The sequence below is a fragment of the Haliotis asinina genome, chromosome 15 (assembly GCF_037392515.1).
Source record: "Haliotis asinina isolate JCU_RB_2024 chromosome 15, JCU_Hal_asi_v2, whole genome shotgun sequence".
Taxonomy (NCBI): domain Eukaryota; kingdom Metazoa; phylum Mollusca; class Gastropoda; order Lepetellida; family Haliotidae; genus Haliotis; species Haliotis asinina.
In genome coordinates this window covers 20,019,949-20,047,626 of record NC_090294.1, presented here as the reverse complement: position 1 = coordinate 20,047,626, position 27,678 = coordinate 20,019,949, and the positions used below count along the sequence as shown (strand labels likewise).

At 40.5% G+C, this 27,678-nt stretch overlaps 1 protein-coding gene across 2 annotated transcripts; it reads left to right on the top strand.

The window, feature by feature from the left end:
• Nucleotides 1–24,112, top strand: LOC137265217 (prolactin-releasing peptide receptor-like). Of its 2 annotated transcripts, none has more exons than XM_067800564.1 (2): nucleotides 1–1,301; nucleotides 21,736–24,112. In XM_067800564.1, the coding sequence occupies exons 1-2, from the start codon at nucleotides 93–95 to the stop codon at nucleotides 21,862–21,864; spliced, it is 1,338 nt and encodes a 445-aa protein (XP_067656665.1). In that variant the 5' UTR covers nucleotides 1–92; the 3' UTR covers nucleotides 21,865–24,112. The 2 variants fall into 2 exon arrangements, with proteins under 2 accessions (XP_067656665.1, XP_067656666.1); XM_067800565.1 differs by having other exon boundaries at nucleotides 1–1,408; nucleotides 21,736–21,824.
• Nucleotides 24,113–27,678: the final 3,566 nt, after the last annotated feature.

Here is a 27,678-nt window from a genome sequence, read left to right as displayed (position 1 = left end):
TAAAGACCATGCGGAACACTGCTGCCAAATGACAAAATTCTGATTGACGTCTCCATCTTACTAACTAACAGAAAACCAAACACAAAACAGCTATGGCACTTGCGGAATCGAGAGAGACCTATATAGAACTGATCCTTCGATGGCTTATGGACAATAACAGTACCGAGGAAGTTGACTTCACTCAGCCTTACGTCCGTCGATCGCTTCGGTATGTGTATCCTTTGTTTATGTTTCTCCATGCTGTAGTGGGCGTCGTCGGGATTGTTGGGAACATCATCATGCTAATTGTACTGGGCAAGAGGAAACTTTACCACGACCAGACATTTTTTCTTCTAGGAAACCTGGCGTTTGCAGATCTCATCAAATGTATTTTTGTGCTGCCCATAACACTTGCGAATTTGTTGATCCAGAATTGGCTCTTGGGAAGCTTTCTGTGCTTCTTCTTGCCAATGTTGCAGTGCTTTCCCGTGTACGCTTCCATGATGACGTTTCTCATGATCGCCATAGATCGCTACAGAACAATAGTCCACCCCTTTAAATCTCGCCTACCTGCCGGCTTGTGTACCATCGCCGTATGGGTTGTTGCAGTGTGTGTGGTGTTGCCGTTTGCCGTATATATAAAGTACATTGACTTAGGGGCATCGTTGGGCGCTCGGTTTAACGGTGTCGGGATCTGTTACGTGTATTTTGAGAGACGAATTGAAGAGTACATAAGAGCTATGTTTGTTACATTATACGCTATGCCTCTAGCCATTATAGCTTTCCTGTATGTTCGGGTATCTGCGGAAATCAAGTCCCGAGAGTCTGCTTCTATATCCATTCACTTTGCTTCCAACGGTAGCGACGTCCTTCGGAACATACCCGACCACTCTTATCAATCTTCGTTAGCCTGGCCGAGAGAGAACCGAGCGACTACGTCGACATCTGAGGTAGGAGCGGCGGCAGAGCCGACTCCACCACAGGTTAAGTCCTACAACGAACGAGCAACGCAAGACAGTGACGACGATTTAGATCTGGTGAAGGAAAAGCGAACGCAAAACTACCTTATTTCCATGACAACATTGTTCGCGATGTGTTGGTGCCCTCTGCACATTCTGATCCTCGTGCACTACTTCGTCCACGAAAACGACGACAACCAGGGCCATTACGACGTCACATACATCACGTTCACCTGGTTCGGTTTCCTCTCGACGTGCACGAATCCAATTCTCTTCGCATCTTGGAGTATGTCGAGCGCGACAAAAGATCGCCTCAGGGGTTATTTCCGGTTCAGCAACCGACGTCGTAGTGCATCGTCACAGGTAAGCCGTACTGACGTCACCACCGTTCCTTGCACACCTCGTACCTCCTCACGTCAGTCCAGTCCCAACTCCACTGAAGCTCGTCAGGTCTGAGTGAGACAAGGAAGGTGGGTTCAGCTCACAATGTGCCGTGTTCGTTAAAAAAGGTCGTAACTGAAATTCTTTGGCGTAAGAGGCCAACTAAAACAATACATAGAATATATCATAATTTTATCTATAATGTATTCATTGGCATTCTCATTTTCTTACTTCTGTGTTTTGTTTTTGTAATATTCTTTCTCTTAAACGATGTAATCTCAGAGTCTTTACATGCTATTTTTGGAGCTTGATTATTCATACTCCGCGGAATTCAATTTTACTTTTTACAGAGAAATATTGCATTTCTTGAATACAGTTCGTAGTGTTTCCATCAATACTCGCCGTTTTCTGAGGGAAATATCACTGTAATAGTCAAATATAAGTGAGACATAGTATTCAGGTTTTCTGGTTGCATGCCTAATGTTTTAGCGTTCTTCTTGGGAATCTTACCACACTGATGATATTGAGAGCCTATCATTTATGTGTTACAATAACATCAACGTCCTACTTTGCTTAATCAAACTGTGAAGAGTCCATAGCAACATTCTAAATACGGTTTCTGATTTTCATTTTTGGTGACATTATTTTCCCTTGAAATCAGTCTTTATTTATATCACCTAAAAGTTGAAAAATGCAATGTCATTAGATTTTTCTTGAATGCCATCGGTACAAATATTAGCTGTTAGCTTTAGATTGTGTGTTTCACTAGCTTTGTTGTTGAATTGTACCGCAAAGTAATCACTTCTCAATCTGATATGACCTTTTTCCCAAAACACGGCGACAGGTGTGCTGTTCTTTCTCGTGTTCTTATACTTTTCTGTAGTTTCTCTTTCATCTCTTAAAAACTTTGTCTTCTATCATTTAAGTACATTAACAGTGTGTCTCTACTTTGTATGCACAAGCACGAATCAATACAGCACGGGATTTATTGCTTATCGTCAGGCTATCGCTAAGTGCAGATGGCCGCCGATAATAGCATCAAAGCAATGCAGTGTTTGGTTGCTATGTTCTTTTACACTGTATTTTATAGTTACACCTTTATACGGAGCCTTTAGTCGTATCATGTGATGGAATAGAAATATTGTTCAAATACAATGTCACACCTATACGTTTTCGTGTAACCTTCCAGTGTGCATCTTGTAAAATATTCTCTGCAATAACAGACAAAATGGGACGGATACTAGTTGATGCGGGGTCCATTACCGTTATCTTATGAAACGCTAACAAATAGATTTTGCAGCAGATCTACCTTGGCCCAAGATGTCAGGCACAATAACCGTTGCGCTATCCTTTATGCCACGCGCTTTTGTACATGCCGTAGTGTTGATAACATCGCTACATCATCGCGTGTGCCACTGATGGTAAATTGGATGAAAGGTATGGCAATGTCGCGCTGAAATAGGTTTCACAAGTTTTAAGGGCTTGTTGAATAAAATACTGAATCGTAAATAAGGTGCCCACATAAAGAACCTACAATAATAGGCAGTAAGATGTTTGTGTCTGAACATCTCGCATTCTACATAGGGGTTCGTAGATTCCTTTACCATGATGTTAAGCCTGGAACACGGAACATATATAGAGCAATACTGAATGATATTTGTATGTCTTGTATTGAAAGCAATTTGCTATGACCATATACAGTTGGACAGCATTGGACCCGTGATAATCCTGGTTAGAATTGAGCTTTGGTAACCCATGCTTGTCGTAAGAGGCAGCTAATGGGACAGGGTGGTCAGCCTCGCTGAATTTGTTGACCTATGATGATCCTGGTTAGAATTGATCATTGGTAACCCATCCTTGTCGTAAGAGGCAACCAATGGGACAGGGTGGTCAGCCTCGCTGACTTGGATGACACATGCCATCGTTTCCCAATTGATCGATGCTCGTTCTTTTGAGGTGGATTGTCTGGTGCAGGACTGATTATTCACAGACCCCCATATAGCAGGAATATTGTCCAGTGCGGCGTTAAATAACAACCAACAAACCAACCAAAAGCCATTGCACCGATACGTGGAAACAGTATGAATCAATCCGAGCTCTTACGCACTGTATTGCAACATACTGTGTCTGAGGCAACATTGACAAACAGTTAAGGTGTTTTGATTAACTGTCAACAGAAATGCTCAGTTAAATGCACGGCCGTTATCACACCCTTTCCAAAACGGTAACCTTGGTAGCTGTCTGTTTTAGGCATGTGGTATTTCCAAATTGGCCAACGGGTGAGACATAAGCTTTGAAGTTAATGCGCACGTCTCCAATACAAAATAACATGAAGACAGAAAACTGTACTTGGACCAGGAGGACCACGGTCAGACGTAATCCATCAAAAGAAAGACAAGACTAGCTAGGGCCCAATTCGATTTAGAACGTAGAATTCCTTTAGATGCACTATTTCACACCTCAGCCCTCTAAAACATAATGCAGTTTTCGCAGTAATACTATCAGCGTTCAGGGCACCTACTATATAATTTGTTCCCAAAACAATTACGTATTTTGATCGCGATATTAAATTCAAAAGTTTGAATGAATTAATGCAACGTTGGATTAAATCGCCCTCCACCGGCCGAACATTATTTCAAGCGAATCCCACCGAGGTTTGTTCCTTGGAGCTCTCTTACCTTTAAACACAGAACACAGTCGTCGAAGCAGACGCTTCACAAAATATACGCTATAAATAAGCTAACATGCGTGCACATACCCCAATATTTACCTTACAGGCCAAAATGTGTGAAATTGTGCCTTACAATTGCATCTTTCCATTCGGTTTTTCCTATTTCAGTGTATTTTTAAAGGACTTCATGATAAGAGCACTTAAAGAATCGCTGTTTCGGTATTTCAAGAATAAAACAAGAATGACTTCAACAACACGTCAAGGAAATCAGTATGCATTGTGCCTTAATTGTGCCATATTCTATGAATTACTTGTTTGTTCAGCATGCATACGATGGTTAAGAATAAGGAAAAAGAGATGGACCCCCCTTTGCAATAAATTACTTGCACTCACTCGCTATTTATCAAATATCAAAGCATTTCAAATACATAAAGTAGTGGTTCATTCAACGCTTTAAAACAATTAAGTAAGCTCATTAGTTGTCATGTTAAAAGCATGCCATGGAACACAACGCAGTTAGCATATATGAATACATTTATTGTTGAAACTTCAAACGGTCTTCGGAAGTCGACCGAGTTTGGCATATCGGAGTGGTTTACAATGAAATTGGATTAAGAGGTACGAAACTGAAATTGATCGAAGGTTATTTGCATGGTTGAAGGGAATCAACTGTGATTAATGGCTATGTATTTTCTGTAGAGCGACTTTGAGATTCGATGTTAAGACCCGTGCTGTTTTAGTGCTGATGTCAATAATGTATCAGCCATCAGTGATTTGTTACGTTATTTACCGACAATATCGCCATGTAGGTTCCATTTATTCCATAAGCTATTGTGGAAATGGCGGAGTTTGATAAGAGAAATGCTTGGCCACCTGTCCAACTATGTATGACTTTTCTTTTTCTTTTGTCGTTTCGACTTGTATATACGGAAGTAATAGCTTGATTACGAAGTGAAATACCAAAGTGTGGCCATCTGAACGAAAACGACAGATTTATTTTAAATATTTGATTATTGAGCACGTGGTATGTCGTTCTACATCATCTTCAAATTATTATTATTTCACATACACGGTAAAATATAGTTCCCAGCTTGAGAACAATCAGTAGTGAATATCCGTTGAGCGCGTTGGGCAAAATGGTTGTGAAAATGTTATGACTGGTTCGCTGAAAATCACTGATAGCACTCGCATGGAGAATAGCACAATCATATCTATGTGCTGTTTTATCAAATCGACTTCTTGTACTTGTCTTTTTGTCCTCACATGCTTCGCTGTTCGTGGAAACATGAATGTTACCCCCATATAGCACTAACAAGAATGTAGGTTTTAACATAAAGAGAAATAGATGCGCCACACTGAAAAAACAGAATCTGGACGGTTTTTTGCTAAGTAACTTCTTACTGGTCTTCTCAACCGAACCAGCGTTAGGACTTGACAATTCATCTGTGCTATTTATGTTAGTCGTTGATGATCACGTCTGTGACAATGAATAATGCATATTTGTGTTTTAGTTGCACTTACCACCAAAGTGCACGTCCACATATGAATGTCTTTTTCAGAAGCTAATGACCACATGGGGTCGCAGCTCATGTGTTTTTGTTTGCACCCAGCCATATTCTAGCATTTTGTCTGGTGGTCAGTACATAATCCAGTCTCGACCAGGCAATCCAGCAATGAACAATATGAGCATCGACTTCCGCGGTTGCGATACGATGTTGTGCGTCAACCAGGTCAGCGAGTCTGACCACCCGATCCCGCCAGTCGCCTCTTAGGAAAAGCATGAGCTGCTAAAGACCAATTATAACTCGGATCTTCACGGACCACAGTTCTATAAACCGACGACAAGACGTACGGGGCACAGGTGGTACAGTTCTCGAGGGAGTGGCTATTCAGTGTGCAGTGTTGAGCCCTGGGGCCGAAACGATTGGTTTGATTACGTTTCTCGGTTTGCCAACACCTTTCCGTCTCTTTTAGGAGAGGTGTTAATATCACAGACTAACTTTAATCCGGACTAAATTACTCCCCCAACCAGATTTGATTGCATCTGCTAAATTGTATACAATATAACCCCTGTTCTTTTGTGATGCCGATTCTGGCTTTGGTATTTTCTGCTCCTGGGTTGTTAATACCCCCTTGCATTGTACACTATCTCCAGTTGAAATGACACGATTAATTTTTTGAGTTATTTGTTGGAGGGCCATTTGGGATGTACAGTCACGTTGGTCTAACACACTGCAGCGTATGAATCCCATGCGCTGTTTAAATCAAAGAGTCGACCCTCTTTCAATACCCATGATCAGGTTCCTCACCAGATAGTTAATCCTTAAAATGACCAAAAAAGAGGACACACGCTCTGATACTAGCCGGGACATAAGAAAGTCTATCCACTTTTGGTGGTAGAAAGGAAAGAAATGGTGATTCAACAGCTACGTATTTGATACCGAAAAATAGTTGCGTTTTGTACAATACATGTGCAATGTTTCGATATCTCTTTTGATAAAGTTGTATTCGTTTGGTCAAAATCAGATTTCAAGTCTGGACATTATCATTCATGGATGTGTTCTTTATGTGACGTTAAACTCACTAACTCTTATCAAATTAGTTTCAGGTGTGAATATGTAATCAGCTAACGAGTGTTATGCAACAATCGTTAACACCAAAAAATACAAATCTCCGACTATTCATTCTCATGCGTTCGAGAGTAGCAGGGATTCTGTTTCATTGCGTATTTAATGTCTTGCAGTTTTGTCTTCAACACTTGATTCAAAGTCGACATTCATTCGAATGTCAAGGACCAACTGAATAACATATATTTCCGATGACATTTCAACGTTAATTCTATCTCCGACACGTAAAGATCGCATATAATTGCACTGTGTCAACACCACTGTCATTGCCCATTGCATCTTGCAAATGTTACTCTAACCTCCAATATCTACAAATTAGTTTGTTGAGGTAAATGTTGCTGGGTGCCCAAATGCCAGAGTTGTTATTAAGATGATCTACGTGAATGCCGACATGTAATTGTTATCAGATTTCCAGCCCTGTCATTATCCGGATTGTTTACCCCACCCAGAGCAAATATATCTCCATTTTAAACCATTAGCATGACGCACGAGATGGAATTTAAATTACAGTAATCTCTATATATAAACAGACTATAATAGTATGTTCTGTTTCAGGGCTTTGTGGTTGCATTTACCATATTGATGTGCGCTGACACTCAAGATAGAAACAGTTATGTTTAAACATATTTTCGTGGCATAATTCACGCTATTTTGTCTGGAACGAGAGAGATTTTAATTTTTCCTATATTTGTTGTGTGGAACCTGAACAGGAAATCACATATGATCCCTTCAACATGCTTTGACATGTATCTAGCCTTAAGTCCTAGCACGTTACTGGCCTTTGTCGTGACAGGATCATGTGGTCATGGATTCAATGTGCCCACTGTTTGTTCCTTTGGGCTGTGGTCCGTGAGGGCTCAGAATATAACAGTTATTGTTATATATGCGAAATAATTACATTTATTCTTTTGATTGTCTAGATTGTAAAATATCCTTCTCATTAATAAAATATTGAAATAGGTATAATAACACCCATTCTAACTTGATGCACAGTGGCACAGAGGTATTTAATTTGCGAAAATGGGAAGTAAAATATTGTACAAGAGTGTGGGTGCTTCTTTAACTTCGTGAGTGCAACGTTTCGATTCAGATTGTTGTGCTGCTGTCAAGTAGGAATGATTTTACATTCGCATTTTTGCATTTTAGGATTTGTCAACACGAAAACGTGGTGACGTATCACTGTATGCTCTTTAAGTATTACAATGCACAACAGCTGAAACTGAAAGAAGCTTTGAGGTGCGGAGTTTCCACTGACTTCTTCTAATGAGATGACTTCATGGTTTGTCTTGATAATCGTTTCATCTATCTATTTAAACAAGGATTATCATAATCATATCATTATTAGTTTTCAGTGAACACTAAATTCATATGCTACAGTAGTGTGTGTGTGTATATTTCTCTCAGATCGCGGTCTGTTCAAACCTTTGAAGACCCGGATTAGAGTTGGTCTTCAGGAACCCATATATGTGTCATTAGAGGCTACTAACGGGATCGGATGGTTAGGCTCGCCGACTTGGTTCATGCATGTTAAAATTTCCAAAACACATACATCTATGCTTACGTTGTTAGTCAATGGATTGTCTGGCCCAGACTCGATTATTTATATTATATTACTCGATTACTGCGGAGTGTAGCATATATATATACCAAGTCTTGTTGAAGTAACGGAGACGTCAGTAATTACATCTACAAAATACGTCAACGACGGAAAGCTACATTTCCATCATATTTTTAGAAACTCCACTTGGAAGCAAAAAGGAAAATAATGATGCCAATGACAAAAATGATAAAATGAAATCAGCTATGACACCAGGTGTTCGCGTAAAGTGTAAGCTTGTCCAAAGGTATTTGGTACGAGTGACCCAATGAAGTTAACATGTCCAGTCTAAGTAAACTTGGTCTCAGAGTATTTCGTTACACTCCACCACTGAGTCTAACAAAACCTAGTAGAAGGTCGGGTCAGATAACCTTTGAGCAACTTATAACCGTCCAATCAAACGCGAGACGGTTAGATAGATTTAATCAATCAAACAACGGCTACTATTTAGGGATCGGAGGGACTTTCAAAATATTCAGGTCACTGACACAGTTATTTGACCAGCAGTATATACACTTTTGGGTTTCTGTTGACATGGTTACCATTAGCTAATATTTCCGCAAGATGACATCCTTGAATTTCAAAAACACTATTTTCAGCGACTGTTTACTTACCGTTGTCATGGTTGTAACGTGCGCCGTGTGCATCACCCGGAAGCGAGCGTACGCTAAATAGCATTCGGAATCGTTCGGGTACGAACCTTTTCGAGATAAAAAGTTCAAAAGATATGTGTGAATGTCCACTTTCGCGATTTGATAAGCTGTGCTCTGATTGGTCATTCTCAAAGGCTACCTGACGCGACCTCCCATATGGTTTCGTTAGACTCAGTAGTGGAGTGTAACGAAAACACTGAGGATAAGTTTACTTAGACTGTTAACATGTCAAGTTTTAGAGAACCCCGAACTCCCTTAATAAAAAGTGATGATACTTTGAAGAAAACATGATTTCTCATCAGTTTCAGTCAATTTGTTCTAAAACGATAATTTCTAAACCATGTCTTTCTTTGGTTCGTCGATGATTTAAAAGGAAGCCAAAGAATCAGTGCTTCTTACTTCATCATGAATGACGTAATGTTGACTTGGTCAGAGATGTTGAAGCTCAACGAGATTTTTAATCTTCAGGTCGAGTGTCACAACACTCACTTAATAGTGATCGATAAACAACCCAGAGTATTCAGCGCTTCCGCTCCGTTTTTATACCCCACTTTAAAAGCATTGAGTGTTATGAAGAACCTTAAGCCGGCATAATGTTAAGCTTTGTTACATTATCGCGCATCAGTAACTCGAAACGACTGCGCTGAATGCGCCATAAAGAAGGATCGTAACTTTTAATGATTTGAAAATGGAAAAAGGTAATGCAATCTACTGCTTTCAAGAAGCCGGACAGATCAACAGCTCGACAGTAATAGCCTAACGTAATCTTGTGGACTGTTGATTATACCTGATGTTACGAACTTCGGGTATTATGAAGCATTGTAAAGACTTGCGTTCAATAAAGTCGATGTGGGTTTTCGGAAGACATTGCAGTACAAACTTCAGATTATTCGTAAGAAGAGTAGGAATAGAGGTTATCGGTTTTCGTTGTGTTAGACATATATACGTACACACGCATACGTAAACACGAATACGTAAACACGCATATGCACGTATGCAGTGAGTTTAGTTTTACGTACCACTCAGCAATATTCCAGTTATGTGGCGACAGTCTGAAAATAATCCAGTCTTGACCAGACAATCAGCAGCATGAGCATCGATCTACACAACTGGGGTACGATGACATGTGTCAACCAGGTCAGCGAACCTGACAGCCGATCCCGTTAGTCGCTCCTTACGAAGATCAATTCTAACCCGGATCTTCTTCCGTAATTTAATTGATTAATAGGCGTGTCAAATCCAAATCTGATCCCACGAACAGACGAGATGTGGAATGATACATGAGTCACCATAATCGTTGAAACTGCAAACGTCTCGACCTACCGTGGCTGATTTGTAGCCAGTTTGTAGTATTTGTTTGCGTAATGTAAATCACGACGCATGGGTGTTCACATATTTGTCACATGTACCGGCACATAAGTGTTCATATTTCTGTCACGTGTGTTTGTGTGCATCGTACCAAGATGTGTGTTTGTAGACAAGACACCTGGCTGTCTAAATGATATGAATCACGACACATAAGTGTTCATATTTCTGTCACGTGTGTTTGTGTGCATCGTACCAAGATGTGTGTTTGTAGACAAGACACCTGGCTGTCTAAATGATATGAATCACGACACATAAGTGTTCATATTTCTGTCACGTGTGTTTGTGTGCATCGTACCAAGATGTGTGTTTGTAGACAAGACACCTGGCTGTCTAAATGATATGAATCACGACACATAAGTGTTCATATTTCTGTCACGTGTGTTTGTGTGCATCGTACCAAGATGTGTGTTTGTAGACAAGACACCTGGCTGTCTAAATGATACGAATCATGACACATAAGTGTTCATATTTTTGTCACGTGTGTTTGTGTGCATCGTACCAAGATGTGTGTTTGTAGACAAGACACCTGGCTGTCTAAATGATATGAATCACGACACATAAGTGTTCATATTTCTGTCACGTGTGTTTGTGTGCATCGTACCAAGATGTGTGGTTGCAGACAAGACACCTGGCTGTCAAAATGATATGAATCACGACACATGAGAGTTTACATATTTGTCACGTGTGCTTGTGTAATACGTACCATGATATGTGCTTATAGACACGACAGCTAGGTATCTATATGATATGAATAACGACACGTTGGAGTTCACATATCTGTCACGTGTGTTGGAGTAAGTATTTATAGAAACGACACCTGGGTGTCTATATGATACGAATTACGACACATAAGTGTTCATATTTCTGTCACGTGTGTTTATGTGACTCGTAACAAGATGTGCGTTTGTAGACACGACATCTGGGAGTCTAAATGATATGAAATCACGACACAGGAGTGTTCGCATATCTGACACATGTGCTGGTTTGATACGTACCACGATACATTCTTTATAGACACTACCACTGGGTGTCTACATGAAATGAATCACGACACCTGTTATGATAATCCACATTGTCTAAATGATACAAATCTCGACATGTGTGGAAAATATAAGTACCACGAAAAGATCATCATTCAAACATCCATGCGCCGGGACCGATATAATTTAGACACTCATGTATCTTAATGTTTCTCAATTAGACTCCTGTGTGTCTAATTTCTATAATTCAAACATACAGCATATATATCACACTACATGGATGATATGGTCTCACCATATGATACGATGTTGTATCAGCATCTTAATGATATGATTATCAACACACCTGTGTCTAAATGATATACAGTCGAACCCCATTGTCTCGAACTCGGTTGAGACGAATTCTCGGATTTGTCGAACTGACATCTCGGTCCCTGCCGATTTCCTTATATTTATCATTATTTTTACCCTACACGGTATTTAAATGATATATACACGGTGTGTAAATGATATACACACGGTGTTTAAGTGATATGAATCACAGCGCATGGGTTTCAAATGATCTAGGTCACGACACAGGGGTGTCTACATGACATAAATCACGACACATCAGTCTCTACCATGATAAATCCCAACACATGTATGTTTGAATTACTAGTATATAAATCACGACACCTGCGTGTCTAAATTGTACCAGTCCCGATGCATGGAATTTGGCTAACGCGGGAAATATTGTGCGCTAAACTCCACTACTTGCCATCATCTTCTAGCACCATGTTGAAACATTTTGTTTACAGAAATCTAACATTTGGTTATTCGATTTAAAGGAATTTCAATTTTTCTCGTCTCGAAATTTGAGTCCTTTGGGAAAACAATCAATGTTACATTGTAATAGATAGATCCGAGAAATAAAAAGTAATTTAAAACTAAAATGCCAAATAGACACATGTACTGAACACAGTTATCGGACCTTCTATGTAGAACTGGCTTTGATCCTGGTGTCGTGTGCTATAATTTTTCAGTACAGGACCTGATTCCGTTATATTGATACGTATGACATTTAGCAGTTCGGACCGATATTTCTTTCCATGAAAAGATGAAAGTTGTGGAAATAATAATTCAAAATCAATTACGTGACATCTCCAGGAGACCATCAAGTTAATTCAGATCAAAGCTTTGAGAATGTCGTATAATTTGGCCATATCGCAATAAATATGCTTCAGCGGAGACGAAAAAAACTAATCTCCGTGAACACCTGCATCTGTAGACTGTTTTTTTCTTCTAGAGTTGAGTGACGTCGATAGGGAGTCTGGCTGTAATAACAACTGCAGGGTTTCTCGGCATGGATGATATCAAGTCTAAGTTTTCTGCCGAATAGCTATGTTTCGTCATTTCTATCGACAGGTACTTCTACCGACGAAACATTTCAGGTACTTGTATATAACGGCAGCCTGTAAATAATTGCATCTGGGTCGGACAAATCAGTGATTGATAACAGGACCAGCGATCTTCACTGTCAGCGACTTTCGCAAACTATGAACCATGTCACCGCGTCTGAGAAACCGATCCAATTAATCGGGTCGTTTGATCAGCACAAGCTGCTTGGAGAAACTTCTTAACTGGTGTCTGTTAGTGTCCACTTACGACTAGCAAATGGGTGCTGTTGACATGACTGTTCTTTGCCCCAAGGTAGTCTCTACTTACAACCTGCAACGTTTTGCTGTTGACACTGAATACTGTGGCTTCCCAAATGAGTCTTAATTTACAGCCTGCAACAGGGTGCTGTTGACACTGACTGCTATGTACACCCAAGTTAGTCTCTACTTACAACCTGCAACGGGGTGCTGTTGAACCTGACTGAGATGGGTCCCTAAGTTAGTCTCTACTTACGACCAGCAACGTTGTGCTGTTGACGCTGACCGCTGTGGGTCCTCAAGTTAGTCTCTACTTACGACCAGCAACGTTGTGCTGTTGACACTGACTGAGGTGTGTCCCCAAGTTAGTCTCCACTTACGACCAGCAACGACGTGCTGTTGACATTGACTGCTATGTACACCCAAGTTAGCCTCTACTTACAACCTGCAACGGGGTGCTGTTGAACCAGACTGAGATGGGTCCCTAAGTTAGTCTCTACTTACGACCAGCAACGTTGTGCTGTTGACGCTGACCGCTGTGGGTCCTCAAGTTAGTCTCTACTCACCACCAGCAACGTTGTGCTGTTGACACTGACTGCTGTGGGTCCACAAGTTAGTCTCTACTTACGACCAGCAACGTTGTGCTGTTGACACTGACTGCTGTGGGTCCTCAAGTTAGTCTCTACTTACGACCAGCAACGTTGTGCTGTTGACACTGACTGAGGTGTGTCCCCAAGTTAGTCTCCACTTACGACCAGCAACGTTGTGCTGTTGACACTGACTGCTGTGGGTCCTCAAGTTAGTCTCTACTTACGACCAGCAACGACGTGCTGTTGACACTGACTGAGGTGTGTCCCCAAGTTAGTCTCCACTTACGACCAGCAACGTTGTGCTGTTGACACTGACTGCTGTGGGTCCTCAAGTTAGTCTCTACTTACGACCAGCAACGACGTGCTGTTGACACTGACTGAGGTGTGTCCCCAAGTTAGTCTCCACTTACGACCAGCAACAGGGTGCTTTTGACACTGACTGCTGTGGGTCCCCAAGTTAAGTCTCTACTTACAACCTGCACGGTTGTGATGTTGATACTGACTGCTGTGGGTCCCCAAGGTAGTCTCTTCTTACAACTTCCAATATTGTGCTGTTGACACTGACTGCTTTGGGTCCCCAAGTTAGTCTCTACTTACGACCAGCAACGTTGTGCTGTTGACACTGACTGAGGTGTGTCCCCAAGTTAGTCTCCACTTACGACCAGCAACAGGGTGCTTTTGACACTGACTGCTGTGGGTCCCCAAGTTAAGTCTCTACTTACGACCAGCAACGACGTGCTGTTGACACTGACTGAGGTGTGTCCCCAAGTTAGTCTCCACTTACGACCAGCAACAGGGTGCTTTTGACACTGACTGCTGTGGGTCCCCAAGTTAAGTCTCTACTTACAACCTGCACGGTTGTGATGTTGATACTGACTGCTGTGGGTCCCCAAGGTAGTCTCTTCTTACAACTTCCAATATTGTGCTGTTGACACTGACTGCTGTGGGTCCTCAAGTTAGTCTCTACTTACGACCAGCAACGTTGTGCTGTTGACACTGACTGAGGTGTGTCCCCAAGTTAGTCTCCACTTACGACCAGCAACGTTGTGCTGTTGACACTGACTGCTGTGGGTCCTCAAGTTAGTCTCTACTTACGACCAGCAACGACGTGCTGTTGACACTGACTGAGGTGTGTCCCCAAGTTAGTCTCCACTTACGACCAGCAACGTTGTGCTGTTGACACTGACTGCTGTGGGTCCTCAAGTTAGTCTCTACTTACGACCAGCAACGACGTGCTGTTGACACTGACTGAGGTGTGTCCCCAAGTTAGTCTCCACTTACGACCAGCAACAGGGTGCTTTTGACACTGACTGCTGTGGGTCCCCAAGTTAAGTCTCTACTTACAACCTGCACGGTTGTGATGTTGATACTGACTGCTGTGGGTCCCCAAGGTAGTCTCTTCTTACAACTTCCAATATTGTGCTGTTGACACTGACTGCTTTGGGTCCCCAAGTTAGTCTCTACATACAACCTGCAACGTTGTGCTGTTGACATGACTCCTTATTGTCGCCAAGTTAAGTCTCTTCATACAGCCTGCAACGTTGTGCTGTTGACACTGACTGCTTTGGGTCCCCAAGTTAGTCTCTACATACAACCTACAACGTTGTGCTGTTGACATGACTCCTTATTGTCGCCAAGTTAAGTCTCTACTTACAGTCTGCAACGTTGTGCTGTTGATATGACTCCTTATTGTCGCCAAGTTAAGTCTCTACATACAACCTGCAACGTTGTGTTGTTGACATGACTCCTTATTGTCGCCAAGTTAAGTCTCTACTTACAGTCTGCAACGTTGTGCTGTTGATATGACTCCTTATTGTCGCCAAGTTAAGTCTCTACTTACAACCTACAAAGTTGTGTTGTTGATAGTGACTACTGTGAGTCTCCACGTTAGTCTCTACTTACAACCTGCAGCAGGGTGCTGTTGACACTGACTGAGGTGGGTCTCCAAGTTAGTCTTCACTTCGGCCAGCAATGGGGTGCTGTTGACACTGACTGCTTACAGACAGTTTCTTCTACAAAGAGAAGAACGTAGTGTAAGTAGTATAAAAATAACGTCATGTCGATCATGTTAATTGACAAATCTGCCCATATCAACATCAACGTCTGACTTCAACCAAAAAACGTACATTCCTCTTTTGTGCTTAATTCGAAATGTCCATACAAATCAGTATATCGAGGGATGCAAAAGCTGAGGTCTGTGGGATGGATTCTGTAGCTTTTTTTTCACAGAACGTTTACTATATGCTTGAGGCTTTTACCTTATTTTTATCCTTTTTTGACATGTTACAGTAGAGTATCCTGTCTTATGTAACTCTAGCCTGTGGTACTTCACGTTCCTCTGGCGTGGCACTTCCGTTTATGAATATCCAACAACATATGCAGTGCGTTCGAAGCACTCTTAGCGCAAAGATAGTCGTAAGTGCTATACATTAACGTAAACTTACGACTGCCTGAGAGCTAAGAGAGCTTCACAAATCTAGGCTCCGGCCTTAAGTGTCTATTCAGGGGATCGGGCGATCAGGCACAGTGGCTTTTCTTGAACAAGGTCATGATTCCCCAATACTGTGGATCGATGCTCGTGATTCTTATTGGATTGCCCGGTTCAGACCTTTTTTATTACAGAAAGTCGCCATTTTGATGATTGTTTCACAACAAACAGAATCCAGCAACATACACTCATCTACCTAAGAAATACGTTTGAAGACCAAGGTGTCATGACCTGCGGTTGCAGTCTTTCTGGAGACAAATTGCCACTCTGAACATTGATTTTAGCTTTAAGAAAGCTTACGATTTTGGACAAAGGGAGACAAATTCACTTAACCACCATTGCCCCGAGCTTAACTGTTACATTTTAGGCAGAAACGTGTCATCTTTGGCCTTGAGGTCTTGGTTTTGTAAATCCTTGGCCATTGCCTTATAAGCGGACACGGCTTTTCGTTGGGCAGTGCTATTGATTTTTCTGCTGCCTAATTGGACCAAAGGCTTATTCGCCTTCAGGACCTTATACGTACACGGTTGTAAATTGTTTCAACGTCATTTTCCTATCTGAGCTGTCATTACGTGCCACCAGGTGATAGTGGCTCCCTGGTCGGAAGCTTGGCAATCCCACGGTACGCGCGAACCAAACACGACATCCACGAATTTCTTTGATCAAAGTTTAATGATTGTCAATTATGGGTTGTCAATTATGGCGGGGAGCGAAAGGTCGGTGTAAATGGCTGACACTGAAGTAGATATTATCACTGTAATTTTCCCTGGATGTAGATGTCGGGATTACATGGCTGCAGTGGAGATCCCATTTAGATCCTCGGTAAACCCGAAGGTGGATGGGTTTCTCTTAAATAGCAAATGACCTTCCTCGCATCTTACAGTGTGCGTGATTGTTCGCTGTTATTGTTCAGCATCAAGGTAGTGGCGCGACAAGAGATGCTATATAGAGGGTATTATATGAGTGCCCATGTCATACTATGGTTACCACACGAGTGCCAAAATGTTGGTATTTCCCAAGCGAGAGCGAGGGATATACCATTATTTAGGCACGAATGACGTAAACAGTATGATTTCGGAACGAATATAATATTCTGTTTATTACCGTAGTCGTCAAATTGAGGAAAATGAACCCAAATTTACTTTCAAACACGGGCCATGCAGTCCCCTGTCGCCGCATGTAGAATGTCAGAGAAGAATAGTGACGTCATGGCATTGTTCATGACGTCACGTCACCACAACAAGGGCATCGTATGAAAACTATGAACCTCGATATGTTCACCCTCGTAGCTAATAAAATGGGTTTCGTTTGTATTGATGTTGGGAACTGAACCCGGATCTTTGATTAGGATGAAACATCTAGGCTATCCTAGCTCGAGTCGAAGCTGAAGGGACCAACGTTAATACTTCGAGTTATCCGATGTTCCACAAAACCGAAATGTAAATAAATACAAAAGGAATATGAAGGTATCAAGTTTGAAAATTGAATCCACACCTTTAATGAATGCAAACGTTGAAACCTGCAGTCTATCGTGTCGAAGGGCAAGATGCAGTAAACAAGCTTGAGTCGGGATTGAGGGAACCATGTTAGTAATTCGAGTTATCCGATGTTTGACAGAACCTAAATATGAATAATTACAAAACGAATGCGAAGGTACAAATCTTATACTTCGAGACAACCCATTCGTTCGTCAATATTGTGTTCGATACAACGGTGCTTGTCCGGTCAATGTAGTAGGTTAGCCTGGTGGTTAAAGCGTTCGCTTGGTACACCGAAGATCCGGGCACGATTCCTCACCTGGGAGGAGCCCATTTCTGTTGTCCCCGCCGTGATATTGCTGGAATATTGCTATAGACGGCGTAAAGACATACTCACTCACTCACTTTACAGATTCAAGAAAACCTGTCACAGTTTTATATTTTGTACATTCATTTTCATTCGAGATAAAATTCGTCCTGAGACGTTCAGTTTGCCTGCTCCAACAACAGATACATAGGTCTGCAATCACCGTCGCTTTTAGTTCCCCACGTCCAAGCCACGCGCCATGATGATTTAAATGACGTGCTCAGGTCGACGTTAAACACAATTTATTCACTCCTTTGAGTACCTAATCTACTGAGAAGCTGTTTGGTCTCTAGGTTTAGCGCCGTTTGTTAAATACATGTAATCCTCATTGCATAAGCTCGCCTTCATATTCATTTTAGAGTAACACAATTACCTTTTCCGCAATATAGGCTATTAAAGGACTTTTCTTGAACAGAATGTTGTGTTCACTTCCATAATCACTTGGACTGATCACTCATTGCTAGGCTTAGAAACGGTCGATTTGTAAACATTATCGGTTATTGTATTGTTAGGAGGTTTGCAACGAAACGACAGCCTCAAAACATCAATAAATCCACCGAGTGCATATATGCTTAACTGAAAGGCTGTCTTTAAGTTCCCTTAAAGCAGCACTGATCAATATACAATGTTGTATAAACAGGACACTTTACACAGACACCAGGATGTTTTTGTTAAACATTTATAACTCAACACATAGCACTCTTACAGGAAAAGCAAGATTACTGGATATCAACATTTTTAGTGTGAATAACACCACATTTCGTAGTAGATGCTTGCTCCTTCATCAACTTTGACACAGTTCATGTACCAAAGAACCGCCAACAAAGCCATACAGTACATGAACTTGTGTGTTATCGTGAGTAACTGTTATAGAATGTCAATAATTCGATTCTATTGCCATTGTATTGAATTATCCCCCATACAATCAGTTTAACTAAGTTCGCTAGAGTTCTTGAACCTACATGCATGCGTACCCTGCTAAACATTGTTTAAAATCAGGGCGGCAGTCTTTCATTGTGAAAATACATACTTCGAAGATGTGATGGCAAACAATAGATAATCTTTGAAGATTTGACGGCAAACAAGGAATAGTCCAGCACGTACAAGACACCCAATTTATTTGATTAGAGTATTACAACATAATTTTAACAATGATAAATCATTGGACCATGTAAATCCGGAAAATAACTGATCTTCATCGTAAACGTACGATAAACGAACAATGCTTACACGGTTCGACTACTGAAGTCAAGTCTTCCATGCTTTACATGTATGTGAATGAATGTACTGAATGTTCGACAGAGTAATATCTTTGAGTTGGTCTTCAGCAACCCATGTCGTAAGGGGCGACTAAAGCGATCGAGTGGTAAGGTCCGTTGGCTTTGATAAGACATGTCACCATATCCCAATGCAATACCAAACAGTTCATTGTGTGCTGGTTAGTTCCGACGAAGTAGAATTCTAAAAAACATTGGAGTTACCTTCAAGTCGAGCAAAGAAAGGCCTCTCTACGTTTTCACAAGCACACAGTGGATAAGAAAAGTTGAAGTGCACAAGAAACGAAATAGGCCTAAACTGACACTTGACATTTCATGACATAATTTATTAGTATTTGTTGGTACCACAATTAATCACAAGATAAAAATATATCACATGAAATATCAACACATCAAATATTGCACCAAATATTATCAATTACAAATATGTATTCTTTTGTATGTACTATTCAATCCTGACTGTTAAGTGCTTACTTTATTAACATCGCTACAGAGTCACAATTCATATTACACATATTACATTATTTTAAGCAAGTTTCATTCCCGCATGAGATACCCTAAGTAAAACAACATATCAAATTGCCAACCGAAAGTCTATGTACCAGGGTGGACAGTTCTCTTTTAAGGTGCGGACATGTCTTTTTCTTTGGGGCAGTCTCTGGCCTGCGCTGTGTAGCAGCATTTTCAGCTCATTGAGTTTTGGCTTCTCCAACAAGAACTTTAGCGTATTGTTAACGTTACGATGGACCTTTCCAACATGTGCACGTCAGTGTCATGGTGGTTCCATTAGCGTTTCGAATATATTCGTTTTCGAAGCTTATTGTTAACTAAAGTTAATTATGTTTCTGTGAAAATTTAAAGCGTTGTGTCTTGATGATAAAATCGTGGACTAATTCGTGTTTTCTGGTTTTCTGGTGCGTACGCTCTTTGTATTCGTTCATAATGGTATCCATGTGATAGCCCTTAGTATAAAAATACATATTAGTTCGTATCTGAATATAGTTATCCCATGTGACAAAATAGCGGAGGGCGTTTTCACTGATATCCACAAAAGCAACATGGACTGTCTGTTACACTTCTGATATACATATCAGCGTTTAGTTTTAGGAACCTGTAATCGAACTCTCATAACTGTGATTGGGCCATTATGAAAATAATACTAGCTATTTTAACTTGGTGATATTTATAGAATATATGTAAGACATAGAGTTACTGTGTGGCATTGAGTGATTGAACACATAAATCAGTATCATTATAATCTCAGTGTGCTAAACTCAAACACAAATCATATTCCACAACATAGTTCAGAGTTTCACAGGACCCAGTTACTTAATCAATTATAATAACACCGGCACAACATCAAGGAGACTATACTGTAACAACAAACATTTCCTTCCTGGAATACCCCTGTGTGCTGCGGGCTGAAATAGTTACAGGCGGCACATATATTTAATACTCCTGATTTGGAGGTGCTAAAACAGCAAACAATCACACACACAGGTAATCCAACAAACAGATGTTAAGCAAAAACACATTGAATTCTTCTGAGGCATAATATGAAGACCGCATCGATCATTACCAAAGTGAATTCAGCTCGATTTGCAACTGTTCTTGACCTAAATTATGCACTGGTTAACATAGCCTACCAGTTGTTGGTTGGGGTAACATAATTACGGTCAATTTGAAGCAAGGATCGCGGAAATATGAGTGCAAATTGAGTAAAATCAAATTAAGGAAGAATGGTGTCCATACCAAACGTATATAGAAACGACCTTTGGGCATTATGGTGATTAGCATTGCTCAATATTAATCTCTTGGGTTCCATGTCTTATGGTAGTAAGTATTCGTTATACCCTCGTCTCAGTTGCGTCCGTTTAAAATGAGCGAGTGACTCACTTTTTAGCTCACTTTTAGCAATAATTCAGCAATATCCCAGCGGGGAACAACAGACATGGGTATCACACACTCTATACATATGGAGAAATCGAACTCAGGTCTTCGGCATGACGACGCTTCTGTTTCAAATGAAATTCGAATGATGTGAATGGTCATCCAGTCCAGTTACATAACTGGGCGATATAAGTGACTTTGAGTGACGTCACTTCCTAAATGAGACGGCGTGGTTGTTGAATGAACAATCGTCGACATCTAGTATGAGATATACACACATACATATGAAATATGAAAACGGATTTTGCGTTTAGCAGATCTTCGCTGTGAATACGAGGAGATTCTTTCGCCTTGGTGCTGTGTATTTAATGTCCTTGTTTTAATATAACCTGTGTAAGAACACATACATCATGTACACGTCAGTTTTTTTAATGATTTGTCTAAATTCCTTATTTTCGGAAGGTAGGCTGTAAGAATATTTTCGATATTTTTGTTGAGTTATCTTTTTTGATGCTCATTCATAACTTGAAGAACTTTCATGTCACAAGAGTTGTGGGGTAGCCCAGTGGTTAAAGCGTTCTCTCATCACACTAAAAGTCCGGGTTCTATTCCCCACATAGGTTTAACTTGTGAAGTCCATTTCTTGTATCTCCTGTCGTAATAATGCTGGAATATTGCTTAAAGCTCACTCACTCACTCACTCACCCACTCAACGAAAGAGCGTGTTTTTGAAGTATGTATCTAGGTCTGATTTTATGACAAAAAATGTATATATTCCATACGGTCTATTTTTCAGAGAAGACGATATCAAACTCATCCCCATTACGTCAATGGTGCGACATGCACAACTTTTGAAGAGAGTATCGGCCTGGACAGCCAAGCGAGTGGCGACAAAAGTGACGAGGTGGAAGCGGTGGCAGTCTGAGGAACTCATGGAGAATCTTGGAAAAGAAAATATGGATATGCGTCTTATTTTGGTACCAATTCAGACCATCTGAAACCACTACATCAAGGAGGACAACTCCACAAGGATCACCGTTTGGGACTACATTTAATCAGTTGGAACAAGAGCCACTGTTTTGACAACATCGATGAACTCTGAATAAAGCACCAACTCACACTGAACCAGTCATGGTCGGGTTGAAACACTAGTTTTGTTTAAGCCTGGTTAGGTCAATTTGAAGAACGGTTTGATTGGGTCATTAGTTTTTGTTTTGAAGATCTGTTTTGTCAGCTGGATCCCCAGTTGCTTTGGGACCAATTTAGGTCAACCTGGACAACCATCTCGATTTGGAAATATTTAGGTCCTTTGGGGCCACAGGTGACCGTTGATGCCACATGAAACACTTGGAAGATTTGCTTTAGTTCATGTGAGACTGGAGAGAGAGCCGGAGCACTCGGGAACTCTGTATTCTTCTGCAGATGAGTGATGCTGCCCAATACTGAGTATTTGAACCATGGTGATCACTTATTTTTTTAAGAAACAATAAAGGAAAACCATCCGTAATGGGATACTAGCCGCATTCGAATGTCTTTCTCGTTATGTTTGAAATAACTGGCTGATGGACCAAACTGGTTAAACGTGGTTGTCTAGACACAGAACAGTTCATAACCATGGTGCGTCAACGCATTCATCGATTGTCCCATAAGGCACAAGTCAACATGATTTGCGTGGACTAAATGTGCTCTAACGCAATGGAACTTGAATCTGAACGTTGGTTTTGAAGAATATATGAACCTACAATTATTACGAATGACAAGCATTTTGCACAAACATCGTTTAATCTTGTGGATCCCTGAAACAGGAAGTCAACACCTATGAAAACGGTATCCGCAGGGTTGGTTGGAGTTCTTGAGTGACTGGAACTTGAAAATCAGTTTTTCTAGAATAAAGATCGGTGTACGTTAGACAGTTTTTTTCTGCGTTACAGTTATGGAAACTGAATGGACTTACGTTGTGATGTATAAAACAATATCCCATAATGTTGGCACTTGTGAGAAGGATAGGGCGAAAACCACAAAGTCAAACGTAAACACGATGAATAGGTTGGCCTTATTTCACCACAGGCTTAAATACAGACCTCGTTTAATCATCGGAAGAACTGCATGAAAGAGTGGGTTTTGTATGATTAGTGTGACACAGAGATGGTAGGTTGGGACACATGACTAAACTGGGGTCTACAAACTGTAGGGGTCGTGAATAAAATTCTAGTCTATGTTGCACCGCCATCAGAGCTTGATCCTGAGTGAGTGTAATCATTCAGCAAAACCCTGATTGATTGTAACTAGTGATCTTTTGTCGCCTGGAAGTTTTTAAAAGCCGTTGACTGTATTCCGGGTGGATTGCATACAAACCCAGGACGTCGATGACATAAGCAACGACGAGGTCGATGACATACGGCACAACTACGCCGACAACCTGTTATCAGCTTAAGTCACAGTAGAGAACATCAGATTCTCATTACAACTTTCAATTTGGACGTACTGGGAACTTGGATGTTGAAACGACCATCCCAGTTTGCATTGAGCTGGAAGGCAAATAGAATTGTTTTCGTTGTATTTTGATTGAATTTGGACAAAGAGCACATTTAATTTAACCTTAAGTTAGATGACTGTACGTTGACTTTTAGGGATTTTGTCTGTTATAAGACACTGACAAATTTTATCCCAGTTTAGATCAATCTTGTTCTGCACAGTCTAATGCTTGTACCACTGAAATGTTGTGTAGTTTCAAGTGTTTTTGGAAATATATTTGTTTTGATTGGACACGATTTGTGATTTGAGACATTGAAGTGTATTAAATTGACGGCAAATGACATCTCGGCCTGTCATACTACACAGGATGTTTCACGATGAATAAACTGTGATTGTGAAGTACGTTGCATTTGGTGTGTTCCGGTACACGAAGACTGCTGACGTCATCGATATTGTGCCTTTAAGCTGGGACCTGTGCGTGGCAAGAAATAAAGAGAATCAGGATGGTGTATGTATATATGGATATTACTTTTATATTATTTGTAGCAAGGTTTGTAATACATTGGAATACCTGCCATTCGAAAGCTTGTTATACATCTACATTATCATATATAGTTTTATCAAATCACATTGTGTTTGTTAATATTGTTGTTCAATGTTTGTGCAAGTGATAATAAACGACAATAGTTTAAAAACAACACACTTTTGTTATTCATCACACATTGCACTGATTTAGACTCAAGTATACCTTTTTGTCATTGAAACCCACCTATATTGGTGATGTTCATGCTCCCGATCACTGGATTGTCTCGTCCAGGCTAGGTTATTTACAGACCGCATCTATATAGCTGGAACATTCCCGAGTGTGGTGTTAAACAACAAATAAACACAACACAATCTGCTTGGGTTTAGTGTTACAATTACACTGACGGAGAGTCAGCTAGGGAGATAAAGATACAGGTCTTCATCACGTTGAGAAAATCCATGAGTACGACAATAACACTGACAACACATCACACAATTACTACAACAGGAACAAAAAGTGAAATGTCCAGGAAAGGAGTTGTGTAACAGCCAGTTTTACAAGTGGGCGTCAGTCAGCAATAATCTGGGTACCTAGTCCTGCCAAACCAAAGTGCGCAGGATCGACAATTGACATCGAGGAAATATGGTGTCATTCGAGCAGCTTAAAATCCTCGTTCAAGTCGAGTTGATTCACATGAACAAACGGAGACTGTTTATAGGCGGATTCCCCGTGGGATAAGGTGTTCACATTTCCGTTATTAACACAGTTATAATAAATACATCAACGGTGTTTCCTAATCGCTGAGCCGACGACGGATGTTCACAAACAAACTTAACAGAATGAAATCACCAGGCTAGTGTACATGCAATTTCTAAAGAACGGATACTGAACAACAGTCAAAATGAGAACCAGTGTTTCAGCAAGTAATGATCTTTTATAAACATCATGAATGAAAAGATTTGCCTATTTAATATTAGAAGTGACATCGTGAAAACCAAAAAAGCAGGGATGCTGATACACGTCAGAAGTTCATTCGATTGAAAGTCTGAAACATGCTGTTTCTTAAATCAACAAAGCTGAAACGTTCTTCTAATGGGAAAATCTGTTTTACAAGTTTTTGCTGATTTCTAAAATTATTCATACCTCATGAGCTAAATGTTTCCGAACTTTTGCTATTGTTATTTTCAGACCGTCTAGTTTCATTTCAGTAATGGGAATAGCAGAAGGGAAGTAACAGTCTGTCTTGTCACTCAATAACAAATTCAATTCCTATATTTTCAATTCCCGTTTCAATACTTTTAAAGGATCATTTAAATACTACAATAATCGAACATCCCTAAAACTTGCATACTGCAACTTGCAACTTTTGACTGGACATTGGTACGTCGAGACTGAGAGCTAAAGGAAAAGGTATATTGCATTCAACATTGTGTGTAGTTTGCGTCGACCGTTCTTCTTATCGGTGATCAAAACTATAAGGGAGTGAAATTTGATCATTTTTAATAAATCAGTGCCTTCTCTCTGTTTTTATGTTCCATGTTTAGACTGTAATTCTCGTGTGTATCTTTGGCCATTTAGCTGGAATAATACTGAGTGTGGCGTAAAGGTAACCTCACTCACCATAAGTACTTTCCATTGTCTGTGAAAGGTAAGGGTAACGGGATGCTTCGTATTGATTATGTGTCCGGACTTTTCAGTTTTCGGAGTGGATAGATGTCTGTCCTGTCCATGTTCAGCCAGGAGATACTTTCTGTTCTGTATAGATTATGTCCCAGCTTCCGAGTTCTGATTGAAGGAAAGGAACCTCAAGAAAGAGCAGATGACAAAATGTCATGTCTTTTCATCATAGACTTCAATACTGCTGTGCTAATGGCTAAATATGTCGACTATAGTATCTCTTTTTGATGAGGTTTTCCACTGAAAAGGTTTCACGAAATTAGAGTCCCGTTTTAATGTAGTTTCCCCATTGTTCATTTCAGAAAGTCTGTAAAGGTAGTCATTGGAACGATAGAGTAATTGTATGCGCAACGCAACTGAGAAAAGATCAGTCGACACAATTTGGCTCGGGGCGAAGATGCAATTGCCAGTAATTACCTTTCATGAGTATCTGCGCGATATAATTCAATATAAAATCCCATAGGACCATACGGGTTTCCTTCAAGACACGAACTGACTGTCAAGTTTTGTACCCAATGTATCCAACCTATTGTTAATAGCAAACATTTGGCGAAGGCATGCTTCAGGGGCCGTTCAGACACAGTTATTTACAGGCCGCTGTCATATATACTGGGACATTTAATTTGGAATCATTAGTATTTTGAGCGAGTAAGTTTAGTTTTACGCCGCACTCGGCAGTATTCCAGCTACGTGGCGGCAGTCTGTAAATAATCGAGTATGGACCAAACAATCCAGTGATCAACAGCATAAGTATCGATCTGCGCATCTGGGAACCGATGGCATGTGTCAACAAACTCAGCGAGCCTGACCATCCGATCCGTTTAGTCGCCTCTTACGACAAGCATAGTCACCTTTTATGGCAAGCCTGGGTTGGTGAAGGCCTATTCTACCCCGGGACCTTCACGGGTCGACTGATGAAGAAACTCAAGGAAACCAGTTACATAAACAGGGTGATAGGAGGAGATTCCGGAGATAATCAAATTGTCTACAGCCTCAAGAAATGTATTGCGCTAGTTGTTAGAGTTATCTGTCCATTGTTTCCTGGATGAGCGTGATCATTGGGCTGTTTGCAAGTTTTGGAAAACAAGGCAGAAGGCTCTTTGTATTTACACAAGACCGATAGACGTGTGATTCGATTTCTTTTTCGACCTATCTTTATGGTTAGAATATACTCGCCTCCGGCATTATGAAAATACCAAATTCCTGCTACCTTCCAAAACAAATTGGGGTGGGGAGTGGGGACTTCTAAACACTGGACGAATGACAGTTCCTTCCACCTGTGACGATTCTGTATATTAAATCAGAGGTTTATACTTATTCTGCTGCAATCTACTTGACTCAAAGTATTTTTGATTATTCATGATTAGTGGATTGCTCACATTCTAATTAGTAGTGTGGGAGTAGCCAATCAAGAGCCTCAGGCCTACTTGGTGAATAGAATCTACAATGTTAAATTTCCTTTACATCCATTAATCAAGTTATGAGCGTATACTTCCTACGTCATGCTGAGGAAAACAGTTTTTTTTCAATTGTAGACAATATTTAATAAATCAGGGACCTTTGGGCATCTGTTCTCTAAATATTTAATGTTGAGCAGAAACGCCATCCTGAAAAAACTGAACATTTTGCGTCTTTTACAAATCTAATTGGCATGTGATCTAAAATGGGTCTTTGTTCGGTTAATGTTTTCTACAAAACCGATTCGGTTCGTTTTGAATTTTAAAAACTGAAAACCATCTTCCAAAGATCATTTATGAATATTAGTTCACGAAGAGGAAGATTACAATTGAATCAGTTTAAATAGTTCCTTTTCTATGACAAACATACGAATGGCAAAACACTGACATGAGAGACACCCTAACTCTTGTTATATTGATCAGAAAGAGTAAAGCCGACATGGACTGGAAGATGTCCGTCGGTTATAAATTTGGAGATACATGATGGTTTCGTTAAATAAAATCGTGTAGATCATTTGACATACCACGTTTCCATGTATTGTCATAATTTCTAAATAGATAAAGATGGGCACTGCATGTTTGTAATCTATAATGGCATTAAATG

Coding starts and splice junctions, on each gene's coding strand:
- LOC137265217 (XM_067800564.1), top strand. CDS start 93: ATGGCACTTGCGGAATCGAGAGAGACCTATATAGAACTGATCCTTCGA. Junction 1,302..21,735: donor GTCGTAGTGCATCGTCACAG/GTAAGCCGTACT, acceptor TCTATTTTTCAG/AGAAGACGATATCAAACTCA.